The sequence below is a fragment of the Neopsephotus bourkii genome, unplaced genomic scaffold (genome assembly GCF_033783945.1).
Source record: "Neopsephotus bourkii isolate Nb327-2 ecotype Australia unplaced genomic scaffold, CSIRO-AGI_Nbou_v1 NB_1287, whole genome shotgun sequence".
Classification (NCBI taxonomy): domain Eukaryota; kingdom Metazoa; phylum Chordata; class Aves; order Psittaciformes; family Psittacidae; genus Neopsephotus; species Neopsephotus bourkii.
Window position 1 is genome coordinate 2021602 of NW_026901771.1, and position 13024 is coordinate 2034625.

At 47.3% G+C, this 13024-nt stretch overlaps 2 protein-coding genes across 3 annotated transcripts in view; one reads left to right on the forward strand and one right to left on the reverse strand.

Moving 5' to 3' along the window:
• The first annotated feature begins 1488 nt into the window (after window positions 1-1488).
• Window positions 1489-4925, forward strand: DUSP12 (dual specificity phosphatase 12). The gene is made up of 6 exons (XM_061365387.1): window positions 1489-1763; window positions 1849-1962; window positions 2042-2160; window positions 3093-3189; window positions 3866-4052; window positions 4582-4925. The coding sequence occupies exons 1-6, from the start codon at window positions 1492-1494 to the stop codon at window positions 4741-4743; spliced, it is 951 nt and encodes a 316-aa protein (XP_061221371.1). The 5' UTR covers window positions 1489-1491; the 3' UTR covers window positions 4744-4925.
• A 180-nt stretch (window positions 4926-5105) lies between these two features.
• Window positions 5106-13024, reverse strand: part of ATP6V1A (ATPase H+ transporting V1 subunit A) — a 30768-nt gene continuing 22849 nt past the window's right edge. For both annotated transcript variants that reach the window (XM_061365381.1, XM_061365382.1), the window contains exons 12-15: window positions 12788-12991; window positions 10794-10888; window positions 9477-9648; window positions 5106-7352 (exon numbers count right to left, since the gene is read on the reverse strand). In XM_061365381.1, the coding sequence (XP_061221365.1) occupies window positions 7260-7352; window positions 9477-9648; window positions 10794-10888; window positions 12788-12991 (564 nt within the window). In that variant the 3' untranslated portion in view covers window positions 5106-7259. The remainder of the gene's footprint in view (window positions 7353-9476; window positions 9649-10793; window positions 10889-12787; window positions 12992-13024) is intronic.

Here is a 13024-nt window from a genome sequence, read left to right on the forward strand (position 1 = left end):
GTATCAAAGTTGGTTCTTTGTTACTGTGGTGATCTAAAGGCCGTCAGGTTCAGACTTTACCAGCTACTAGGAAGAGGATTAACTCTATCCCAGACAAAACCAGGGCAGTTTGAACCCTAAAATGAGGGTTTGGAGCCCCAAAAGGAGTATTTCAACAGCAGAATCTGAGCTTTGGACCCTAAAAATAAGGCTTTGGGACATAAACTGGGGCTTTGAGCCCTAGAAGAGGGGTTTGGACCCTCCAAATGAGGGTTTGGACACTCAAGATGCTGCTTCGATCTAGAAAATGCCTGACTGGATCCTAAAAAAAGACACCCTAGAATCTGAAAAGGAGACTTTGTAAACTGAACCTGAGCCTTTGGACCCTGCAAATGAGGCTTTGAAGCCAAAAATTAGGCTTACGAAGCAAAACCTAAGACTTTGGATAGTCAAAAGGAGGCTCTGAAAGGAGGCTTTGGACACTATAATACAGGCTTTGGACTCCAAAAAGGAGTCTTTCCTTTTCCCATTTCCCTCTCCTCTCCTTTCCTCTCTTCCCTTCCCTTTCCCTCTCCTCTCTTCTCCTTTCTGCTTTCATAGAATAGTTAGGGTTGGAAAGGACCTTAAGATCATGAAGTTCCAGCCCCCCTGCCATGGGCAGGGACACCTCGCTCTAAACCATATCACCCAGGGCTCTGTCCAACCTGGCCTTGAACACTGCCAGGGATGGAGCATTCACAACCTCCCTGGGCAACCCATTCCAGTGCCTCACCACCCTAACAGGAAAGAATTTCCTCCTTATATCCAATCTAAGCTTCCCCTGTTTAAGTTTTAACCCATTACCCCTTGTCCTACCACTACAGTCCCTAATGAAGAGTCCCTCCCCAGCATCCCTTTAGCCCCCCTTCAGATACTGGAAGCTGCTATGAGGTCTCCACGCAGCCTTCTCTTCTCCAGGCTGAACAGCCCCAACTTTCTCAGCCTGTCTTCATACGGGAGGTGCTCCAGCCCCTGATCATCCTTGTGGCCCTCCTCTGGACTTTTCCAACAGATCCATGTCCTTTTTATGTTGAGGACACCAGAACTGCACAAAGTGCTGCAAGTTCCTGTTTTGTGAGCATGTGTAAGGAGACAGGACAGGGAGGAGGGAAACCCTTTGTTTTTAAAAAGGATGAGGTGAAGACACACACCTATGGACACCGGGAGGAGAAGGCTGCACCGGCACCCGCAGATGTGTGAGGGTTATAATGGACATTATTCCTTACATACCGCTGAGGGGTAACTAAAGCGGTGCCCTCACGGCTCCGCCTGCCTCACACCAGTGCAGGCACGGCTCCCATTGATGGCTCCTGGGCCCATCCCCACCCGTAGCGGGGCATCACACGGGTGACACCTCCAACACCGCCACCAGCGGCTCCCGGCTGCCCCCTGCCGGCAACTGGGCCCCGCCACAGGGCCCTCGGCAGCCGCCATGCGCAGCGCCCCCTGCCCCTTCGCTGCGTGCCCGCCGCCATGGCGTGCCCGGCCGCTGGGATGGTGCCGGTGTTGCCGGGGCTCTACGTGGGCGGCGCGGGGTCGTGCTCGTCCCCGGAGTCGTTGGCGGCGGCGAGGGTGGTGGCGGTGCTGACGGTGGACGCGGAGGAGCCGCCGGCCGTGCCGGGGTTACGGGCCATGCACGTACGGGCGCTGGACGAGCCCCACGCCGACCTGCTGAGCCGCCTGGATGAGTGCGCCGTCTTCATCGGCGCCGCAAGGGCGGGCGGCGGCGCTGCCCTCGTCCGCTGGTGAGCGCCGCGGCGGCGGGGGACAGGCCGCTTCCTTCTCCCCCGTTCTGCGCTCCTCACAGCCTGCCCTGCCCTGTCCTTGCAGCCAGGCCGGGGTGAGCCGCAGCGTGGCCGTGGTGACCGCCTACCTCATGAAGACACAGGGACTCGGCTGGGAAGAAGCCTACGCCGCCGTCAGGGCCGCCAAACCCGACGCCGAGTGGGTCCCTTTTCCCCCCCCTCCCCGGCCGCCGCCGCCCGCTGTCCCCTGAGCCCGCTCTCCTCTCGCCCCGCCGCAGGATGAACCCGGGTTTCCAGGCGCAGCTGAAGCTCTACGAGGCCATGGGCTGCGCCGTGGACAGCAGCAGCGCCCTCTACAAGCGGTACCGGTTGCAGATGCTCACGGAGAGGTACCCCGGTGAGTGGCGGGGGCGATGTGCGCCTCGGCGGGTGCGTGGAGAGAGGCTTCGGGCAGTGTCCCAAGGAGGGTGGTCCCTGTGGGACCAGGGCTGTCCTAAAGGGAGCACAGAAGGCCGTGTCAGAGGTGGTTGACTTGGAGTATTGCGCTCAAAGCAATTGGGTTGGCTAGGCAGACAGGCACATTGTACTGGCCCTAAAGAATTCCAGCTCATCAGTGGGGAAAAATGTGTCCCTGAGAGAAGCCCGAGAAAAGAGGTCTGTAAGGAACTGCTCTCTTTAGCACAATGCAGAAATGGTAAAGGTCAGTTTGATTTGTTTCCTGGTTTTTACGTACCTGGCTGAGCAAAGTGCACATCCTCTAAAAAGAAGTCAACAATAACAAAATCAGCAAATGCAGAACTGAGATAGAGCTCAAAAATCAAGATACGAAGTAAACTTTTATACTTTGATTTGCCAAGGGTGACTGCAGTATAAATGTGTGCGGATGCATAACCTTATAAAACAATCACAATCCATAGCTTTTTTGCAGGATCCGAGCGTTGCATATTCAGCATGACAGTGCTGTCTCCCCTTAGGTGTCATTCTTCTTAGCAGGCCCTGTTCATAAGCTGACTTGTGTGCACTGAAAGACTGGCAGAACTGTTCTAACTCCTTCCCTGCCTTTACTTTCTATGAACATAAAGCAAAGTGCAACTATTTCACCCTTGTTAAGGCTGAAGTCTAGATCCTGGTTCCTTGTATTAAGTGAATCCCAGTCTTAGGTGTGGTGGGGCAAGGCTCCTTCATTTTTACCTTATCTAATGGATGTGGACAAATGGATGTGATGAAGGTGAGTTGTGCATGCTGGGGCAGAGGTGCAGCGCTGCCCTGTCCCACATGCAGCACAGCTGCATCCATCTGATTCCCAACTTGGTACTGACACCTCTGCAGAACTTCGAGACGTGCCCCGAGAGGTCTTTGCTGTTGATCCAACCAGTGTATGTCAGGCTCCAAACACAGAGGTTCTCTACAGGTGCAGGAAATGCAGGTACTGAACTTTCTCTATTTCTCCGTAAGATGTAATTTTGTAATGGACTCAAAACAGTCTGTGTAAATCATTGTCATTGATAGGACAGGGATGTGCTCTTGCCCAAGGTTCTGTGCCATGTGTGCCCCCAAAATCAGACAAATCTTATGGAATAGAATTTCTTGTTCCTTGGGGTTGTATGGCACTTGTGCAGCCTGATCTGCTGCCTGCTATGGACCAGCATAATTCCACTTGGCTCTGAGCAGCTTGCTCTGAGCCCATAACTTCTAGTTTGTTTTTGACAGTTTCTCCAGAAGAAACTTCTAAATGTGTAGGTTTACTGCATTTTAACTACCTTTTATGGCTTGTTTTAAGTGAAACTGAATAATCCTGCTGTTTCCTAGGTGTAGGTTTCTTCACATATATGAACATAAAGTTTTTGTAGGCAGGAATTGTTTGAAAACAGGTATAGATAAAAGCATACAAGTGGGGCAGAGCCCAAAACTACACCAATCACTAGATGTGTCAAGAAAGAAACCACTGCCTTCTAGACTAGACAAAAACAACCCCAAACCATAGCGTTTGCAATCCTATTTACTGGCAGGAGGTCCTCGTCCTTATTTCCTGTTGTCTGTAGTTTCCCTAGTAAAAACCCAGTTACTTTACTTCTTTTTCCCTTCTGTGTCGTGGTGTGCAGGCGTGCTCTGTTCCGTAGTTCCAGCATCCTGTCCCACACAGAAGGAAGTGGCCCGACAGCCTTTGCCCACAAGAGGATAACGGACTCTGCTCAGCTTTGTGGTGACACCCATGAGAAGTGTACCTCTTACTTCACTGAGCCTGTGCAATGGATGGAGCCAGCATTGCTCGGAGTAATGGAAGGACAGGTGATGGGCAGCATGCGCTTTAGTCTTGGATTTTACTCTTTCTAAGAGGCAGAACAAACTGTTTCTGTTCCCTGACACAGGTCTACCAGCCTTTCTGGCATGAATTTTCCAGCTTGTGAATAGATTCTTATATATGCTTTTACAAGGAAAGGAGCTGCTGATCGTGTTGATCTGCTGTTTCGTTTTAGTGTAGGAAAAGAGCTTGTGGTACTTAAATCTGCTGTGGTCTTGCACTGACTTGAGGCTGTCTGGAGACTGGCAGAACTGTCCTGGAACCACACCAGGTCCAAGTAGCTGCATTTCCACACCATCCCTTCTGCCAGCACAGCTGCCTGCTATACCCTAGGGCTAAACAGCCCTGCCAGGTTAGCTTTTTTTGTCAGGTTTTCAGCCCATTTACCATTTCTGAAGTGTTAAAGGGAAGGACCTGGCTCTGCAGAGGTTGTCACAATCGATGTGCCATAGAAGTACACTGAAGTAACTCTCCATCTGCATGTGCCTTAGACTGGATCATGCTTTTTTCTTGCAGCTGCTGTGTCCCAAATGCACATCGAAGCTGGGCTCCTTCAGCTGGCGGGGTGAGCAGTGTTCCTGCGGCCGCTGGGTGACACCTGCCTTCCAGATCCACAAAAGTCGTGTGGATGAAGTGAGAACGCTGCCGGTCGGGAACTTCCACAGTGCCAAAACCTGAACTGCTCGCTTCTCTCGATGGAGTTCTTACCATCCACAGAGAGCTGCCAGGCTGCAGTCGCCAGGGCTGAGCTTGTCCCCTCCACCCCTTTGTGAGGCAGTGGAATTACTTGCGTATCTGCTCTGATCAAGCTTGCTGTATCTCTAATATGTATATAAAAATAGCAAAACACTTCCATCAAAGAGGTGTTACACACTGGTCACATAGGTACAACAATGCCTCAATACATTGTTTTGTGTGCTGCTATTTACGGGTGGATTTCAACGCCTTATTGAAAAGGAATGCTAACTTCTGATAGCATGCTGGGTATACCCCAGGGGCACAGGGTTGGTTTGATGTAATAAAAGAGGACAGATAAAACCTACTTTAAATCAATTTTATTTTCATTGACTTCAACGTATTTTTTTTTTTACTTTTCTTTTTTACACAATTTCCTGCAACATACATTGTGAAATATACAAGATAAAGTAAGTGGTGGGGTTCTGCCCATCTTTTAGTTCCTCCCACAGCTGTGGAGGGAGGACCTACAGGACACAGTGAACATCAGAATCTCAACACTGAAAACAGACACAAACCAAAAAAGACAAAAATATATATGAAACTGTTTGAACTGGTCACACTTCAGGGCCAGGTACAGCACAATAAATATTAGAACTGCATTATCATAGACATCTTCTGTAAAGTTTTTAACATCCTCTATTTAAAGAGATAAGAACATCTGGTTTCTAGCATGAAATGCTACATAGTACAGTGGTGAAGGGTACAAACAATGAGGAATCCAGCAAGGGCTTGGACAGTGACTACTCATTCACGCATGCTCATTGGTAAAATAAGCAGCATACACCAGAAGTTCAGTGAGCTGTAAACTTAACCATTCACTACCAGGATATCAGCTGGAGGAGTACTTGCTTTTGGGAGGACCAGAAGTAGTTAATCCCTTTAACTTTCAGCCTGGCTCTCCCCCAGCAAACAGCAAGTTGATACTGTAATGGAAGTGGCAGCATTTGGTCCGTAGTGCAAGATCCCTTTGCATCACTGCTGTTCAGAGCTGGCAGCAATACCTCAGTGCAGAATTCATGCTTGCACAGCCATGCTACCCGCATGGTGTCACCAACACTGGGGACTGTTTGATGACATAACGCAGTAAAAAACATCACCTGGAAGCCAGCTGGGTGCAGGCAAGCAGCACTGGATTCCACCCGACACAAGTGAGGCAGACTGGAGAGGATGCAGGCATTTCTGTCTCCACAGCAGTGGGCCCCTGGAGTGCGACAGAAAGGCTGCCCTATTCATTCCTCACCTCTTACTAGTTTTACCAGTCAGCAAGCCCAAGAAGCAGCAGTTTCAGCTGCTTGGCAAGAGTGCTTCCAGAGCACAAGGCCAGAGTCACTGGTTTCTCTTGCATTGCCATCAACACGGCAGGAGTAATTACATTTTGCACTTCCCAGCCTTCCCCTTGATCATCCCCCGCCCCCAGTTTAGCATCATACATTCCTCTTACATGAGAACCAGGGACCTTCTGTGCCACCACCAAACTGGCCACGTGAGCCCAGGTGGAAGAGGAAGGCTGGGCACACGCTTTCCCTTCCCTTAGGACAATCTGGGCATTGCACTGGGAGGCAGAGCACCACCAAGGAAGGACTGCCTTCCTGGTCCACATGCATGGCATCTCCAAATTTACCATCTCCATCCTGCAGCACATGGCAGCAGTCACAAGCTTCACTAACTAAAGCAGCTGAGTGTCATGAAACCTTACAGGGTGAGGGGGAGGCAAGAAGGTCAAATTCTTTTGGAAGCTGAGCACCTATGGCTTTGAGTTTAGCTGATGCAGAGCCCAGCAGTCCTATCTGCATTAAGTAGGAAGATAAAACTGTTTCTCCAGGGTACGGAAGTACACTGGTCACTTGTATGTGTTCATCTTCTAGACAGTCACTTGGAGAGATCTAGAACTACCATGTTTAAACACCAACTGACTCGGCTGAGGGCTGCAGAAGGGACGGAGTAGTGAAGAATTTCTGGTTGTATCAATGTTATCAGCAGAACATGATCAAAACCTCTTTGAGAAGGGGGAGTTCTATGTCATGATAGTCACTTAGCAAAGCGCCAGATGTAAATGCCCTTACCCCTGCCAGCTCAGAACGTACCGCGTGACTGCATTAAGATGTACACCTCCTCTGCCAGTACAGCTCAGCTGGATACATCCCAAGGTGAAAGACCAGTTACCAAGAGAGCTGGGAGAGGCAAAGTGAAATTCTTCCCACCCTAGAAGCGTACAACAGCATTTCTTCACTCAGCCAGGCCCATTCACACAACACTCACCATTTCAGACACACAAAGCAATGCCAAACACAAATTAGGAGGAATGTTTTGTAAGGACACTCTCTGAGTATGAACAGGGAAAACATAGGGCTATTTATCAACTCAAGTACTGTTGCATCATTCTTGTAAGGTAGGGAAGCAGAGGAGCTGAGATGAGGAATTGAGAGGACAAACTGGAGTGGTCACAGAGGTCAAGTCTAGTCTTCCAGACTGCGAAACGCATTCTGCATATCCTCAAACAGCTGAGCATAGTCTGCCTTGATTTTTGTTTCACCATCTTTGACAGGGTCCTGAAAGATAACACAGCAAGTGAACAGCTCCATGAGGAAAAAGCCTTGGGTACTTTAGACAACCCTGCTTTGCCAGTGCTGTCATTTCTTGCCCTTGGGATTAACCCTTGCCAACTGCAGAGCAAGCATTATAGCTCCCATCTGTCTCACTGACAGCCACAAGGTTTAAATCTCATCCTCTTGCCACATTCAGGGAGTAGATAGGATGGATCCTGGACATTTTCTTTCATGAGCAGTGGTTACTTCATTGCAAAGCAATCGATTTGGAGAGGACTCAGTAATAGAGAGGGTCTTAGTTAATGCTATGTGATTGATGAGCTGCAGTGGTTAGTGCAAACTCCTATCCCCAAACCAAGCGGAGCAAGCCTCACTGTGACTCAGAAATGCTCTGCTGTACTTTCTGGGGTGCATCCCCTAATAAGTGCAGAAGCTACTCTGCCATCCCTCGGAGATCACTTGGTTACAATTAAAATCTTACTGTGCTATCAGAAGCTCAAAGCCCTCTTTGCACAGCTTCATTTCCTCAGAATACTTCTCATGAAAGGCAAAAACGTAACAATCAGCTTTGCTCTGAGGCTGCAAGGCCTTCCTGGGAGAAGCAGTAACTGCCAGGCTCCGAAACCTGCTCTGTATCTTCACCATTCCCTTGTCAGCACTACATTTCTCTGGGCCAGTCCAGCTCTTGGGAAACACAGAGGACTTAACATGCGTGGATGCAATCCTCGTTCGTTGTCTCACTAAAGCATAGAATCATAGAATAGTTAGGGTTGGAAAGGACCTCAAGATCATCAAGTTCCAACCCCCCTGCCGTGGGCAGGGACACCTCGCTCTAAACCATACCACCCAAGGCCTCGTCCAACCTGGCCTTGAACACTGCCAGGGATGGAGCATTCACAACCTCCCTGGACAGCCTGTTCCAGTGCCTCACCACCCTAACAGGAAAGTGGACTGTAGTGACAGGACAAGGGATAATGGGTTAAAACTTAAACAGGGGAAGTTTAGATTGGATATAAGGAGGAAATTCTTTCCTGTTAGGGTGGTGAGGCACTGGAATGGGTTGCCCAAGGAGGTTGTGAATGCTCCATCCCTGGCAGTGTTCAAGGCCAGGTTGGATGAAGCCTTGGGTGATATGGTTTAGTGTGAGGTGTCCCTGCCCAAGGCAGGGGGGTTGGAACTTGATGATCTTAAGGTCCTTTCCAACCCTAACTATTCTATAATTCTATACCAGGGATCTGCTTACTGCAGAAACAAGCCAAGGAAATTAAAAAACTTCCAGGAACAGAATCCATTGGCACACCAGAACACTTAAATTTAACATAATTTTATCCTATGGTACTTGAAAGATTTGCAGTGATGGCTTACAAGAGTTATAGCAGAGTAAGTATTATTCTTCACAGAGATTATTCCTTAGCCACTTTAACATCAATTTCTTAGCATGTTTAGTCAGCATCACAGGTTACTGTCCTACCAGGAGCTGCTACACCAGCATGCTCTGGATGAGTTTTAGGAAAGCTGTACCCTAAGAATATGGCTTCTGAAGTTACCCAGAGCAGGTGCTCCAAGGCACTTGTTTTCCCTTCAGCTCACATTGAAGTTACTTCTCCCTTTCCCTCCTCCTAGTTATCTACCTTAATTCCTGAAGCCAAACACAGCATACATCATGTATTACTGCAGACTAGCATTTCTTAACTTCCATTCAAGAGTATGCCATCAACATTTCTATCATTCACTTTTTAGCACATTCCTGGATTTAAACTTGAGGCTGCTGTTATCTGCTAATTCTCCTTAGAACATTTTATGTTCTAAAACATATTATGTTTTTTTACACAGAAGTTTATCACAAATCCCCCAAATAGACAGGAAAGGTGCTTGTACTAGTACCATGATAACATGTAACATAGAAGAGACCTCAAAGATGGGAGTGCCGACGCTATGCAGTGTGCATCACCTGCCTGGTTTCTGTACTGACCATTTCTGTGCTCACAAACTAAAACCAGTTCTTAAGGGCATTCAGAAAGACTCTGTTCATAGACCTTTATCTGAGACAACTGATGACCACCTTTCCCTTCCAGAGGCACTGGAAGCTCACAGAAAGCAGTACAACCCAGTTCCTTCCAAACATACCTTGAACTTCATGGAGGTAAGTCTGTAGAGGATCTCGCTCATGTTCTCTCGGATGATGGACCACGTGATTTTATTGTCACTCTGGGCTGTGGTTTCTACAGCACGGCGTGCCATGTCATAGAATGCAATCATATTGGAAAGCATTCCCACTGTTTTGTAGAAAGGGCAGAACCTGATGGGACGCAAAAGGATTGATCAGGCATCATGTCACAGTTAACAGGAGTTCAGCCTTCACAACTCTGAGTTCTCACCTGACAGAAGGGGCACTAGCCTGCTTTACTCAAGGCATTTTGAATATACCCTGTCGAAAGACATGTTTTTAAACAAGCAAATCATAGGCTAGGACAATCATACTGGAGGGAGGTTTCTGAAGTAGCACCCAAACACTGGGCAAAACAGGAGAGAATAGGAACTATGGCTGCAGAAAGTCTCACTTTTCAATCTGTGCCAATGCTGACAAGAAAGGGAAAACACCAGAGCAGTCAACGGAATTCCTCCTTCTTGTTTTGTCCATCATGGGAGCAGACTTCCTTCAAGCAGCCTGGGATGACCTGATAGCTCTGCAAGGTTCTTTGCTCACATGAAAAGGAGTGTTTCTATGACAAGAACACTCCATATACAAATCCCTCAGTTTAATGGGTGGATGACTGCCATGGAAGATGCCTCGTTATTATTTATACCCTGCATCATGCTACTTTCTGTGCTTCCCTATCACTTACGAGCATGCTTGTCCTAGTAACGTAATCAAAGGCATGCACTGCTACAGAACGATGGACATCTATATTTTTAGTGATGAAGTACTTAAGACCTCCTGATCTACCTGAGCAGGTGAGCGAGATGAAGTACAAGAGGCCCCTTTGTAAGGCTCTTAAAAACACAAAGATAGCATAGAAAGCAGCAAAGCAGACAGGGATAAATATCACACTAGGGCAAAGATCCAGTATTTTTTTCTATGGATCTAATTTACTCATGAATTACGCAACAGTAACTGAAAGCAGATTCTTGCAATCCCCCATGTATAGCCAGAATAACCAGGAAGACCCTGGATGTTGTCTCTGAAAATGAAGTGCTCCTCTCCTCCTAAGGAGGACATGCTATTGGTTAACTGAACAGATGAGGGCCTGAGAAACTCAAAGGGTGTGACAGCATTTGGAAAAGGTCTGCACGCCTTGGGTAAGACAAAGGGAATACACTGTTCAGTGGCCTGCTTAAGCACAGCTCTTCCATTTGCATGCTAAATGCAACTTCCAAGTACAATGGCTGTCTATATGGCAACTACACAAGCCTAAGGGGGCAGAGCAGCCAGTCACATCTCACCTGTCATAAGGCGTATAACCATTCTGTTGCAAGAAGTCATCTTTTATCAGCTTGGCAACCTCCAAGGTAATTTTATCTGTTTCTGCCAAGGAAGCCTAGAAAAATAAGGCACACTGTTAGTTTAGTACTCCATTCCATAAGGACATGGTATGTCCTGGCCAAGAACCGGTATCTTTCAGTACTTGTTTTCTTCCCACCCTCTTAAGATGGCTTTCAGCAGAATTCTATCTTTGGGGTATTTCTCACTCCCTGCTCTAGTCCAGCCAATTTCATTGATTGCCAAACTAAGATGGGCCAAACAGTCGCTAAGTATACCTGATGATAAACAATGGAAAGGAAGTTTACTTTAATATAATGGGAAAGCCACCAGGCAGAAAACACACATGGCTTTGCTACAAGGTACGTTGAACCATCACCTTCCTACATAAAGAAATCAATTCATTTTTACCTTCCCAAATCCTAATGTCCATGGAAGAAAAACTGGATCTCACTAAATAATCCTAAGGATTTGATACTAGCCTCCACAGCCACCAATGGGGTTTCCCTGGCGGGCATTCAAGAAGGGCAAAAGAGTTGATGACAATGCCTGTCATACTTCATGGGACAGCCACAATCCTGGTGCCCACTGCTGCTCTTGGCATCACAGCTCACTCCTCTACCTTCACTGTGCTTTTGCTAAAGAGGGCAAATTGAGTTCCGAGTACCCCAAGGCTTGCTTTCTGCACAGAAAGTCTGGACCTTCTTTCACAAGAAGACTAACAGAAATCAGAGCTAATAAGAAAAAAAAAAAGGGTATCCAATTGTTTCTCCACAATTTCCCCTTTCTAAAGGTTTGTTGCACTTTTTGGCCAAGCCCAGGCTTCAACTGTTAAAGCTACCATCTTTGAGATTAAGATCACCAGTTCCAGTCCTTCTACCATGGGAATAACGCCTTGTGGCAAGCACTGGCTTATCAATATCCCTTCCCCACCAAGGAACTGATTCTACCCTGCTCTGTAAACTAGTCTTTCAGAACATGGTTTTGCAATCAGAAAAGTGCAGAAGACTCCAAGATCACATTTCCTTTTCTTCAAAGACATATCTAGAGAGCTCTGCTAGGCAAGAGGTAGTGAAGGCCTCATCTTGGTTGGGCTGCATCATCAGTGAACAGAGAGAAAACTCCCTCCAAATAACGACAGTTAATACAAAATCCCACACAGTACTACGAGCCTGTAAATCAGCACAGTTCACCCAAACCTCATGGAATTAAGTTGCTGTCAAGTATGTATTGGGCACCTGTCAGTAACTGTGTTTATAGTGCTAAGCTGAAACACAAGTTTCCACTAGGTCCCTTTTTTGAAGGTTCTCAAGGGAAATACTTCCATCCAAGTTCAGCTTTCTCTCCAAAACAGGGAAGCAAATGAAGGAAATTAAAGAATGCCAGTAAAGTGGAGCCATATGTCCTGTCACAGGTTTCCAGAGAAACTAGGGAATCACCGAATCTCGGAAAAAGCAGGCATTGCTTCTGTTTCTTACAGACCAGCTTGTAAATGCCAACAGCCTCTGTTTTGCAGCTGGTAACATGGCTTCTAATAAACTGTAACCCTTCAGATGACTTCAACAGTCAAGATCAGGTTGCATCATTTCTCTTGCAAAAATTACTTGCTACTGTAAGTTACAGCAATGCATGTTTCAGCAGAACAGAAGCATTAAAGCAAGAAGCTTCTTAACTCCAGCATTAGATGCTCTGCAAACTAATTTATATGAGAAAAGTAGCATCAAGCCAAGGTTCATCCAAAAAACTCTTTTGTTGTTAGAAGTCAAAAGAGAAGAAAGTTAGAATAAAGCACAGTTAGGTGCAGGAGTGTCTGACATCTCCCAGTGGCCATTTGCTGTTTTTGCACAATGCAGTAACCATCAAATCTTATCTAAGACACGATCTAAAGCCTGCACTAGTGGTAAGGAAATGGAGGATGGCTCACTGACACCACATTTTGTCAGAGCTGGTTACTCACCTTCCCCACAAGCTGCACAATCTCTGCAAGATCCTCTTCCTCCTGTAGGATCTCTTTGGCTTTTGTCCTGAGAGGGACAAACTCTGTAAAATGCTTGTCGTAGTACTCATCCAGGGCACGTGTGTATTTGCTGTAACTGATCAGCCAGTTGACGGAGGGGAAGTGCTTGCGTTGTGCCAGCTTCTTATCCAGGCCCCAGAAAACCTGGCAGAAGGCAGAAAGACCAACCAGTGTTCC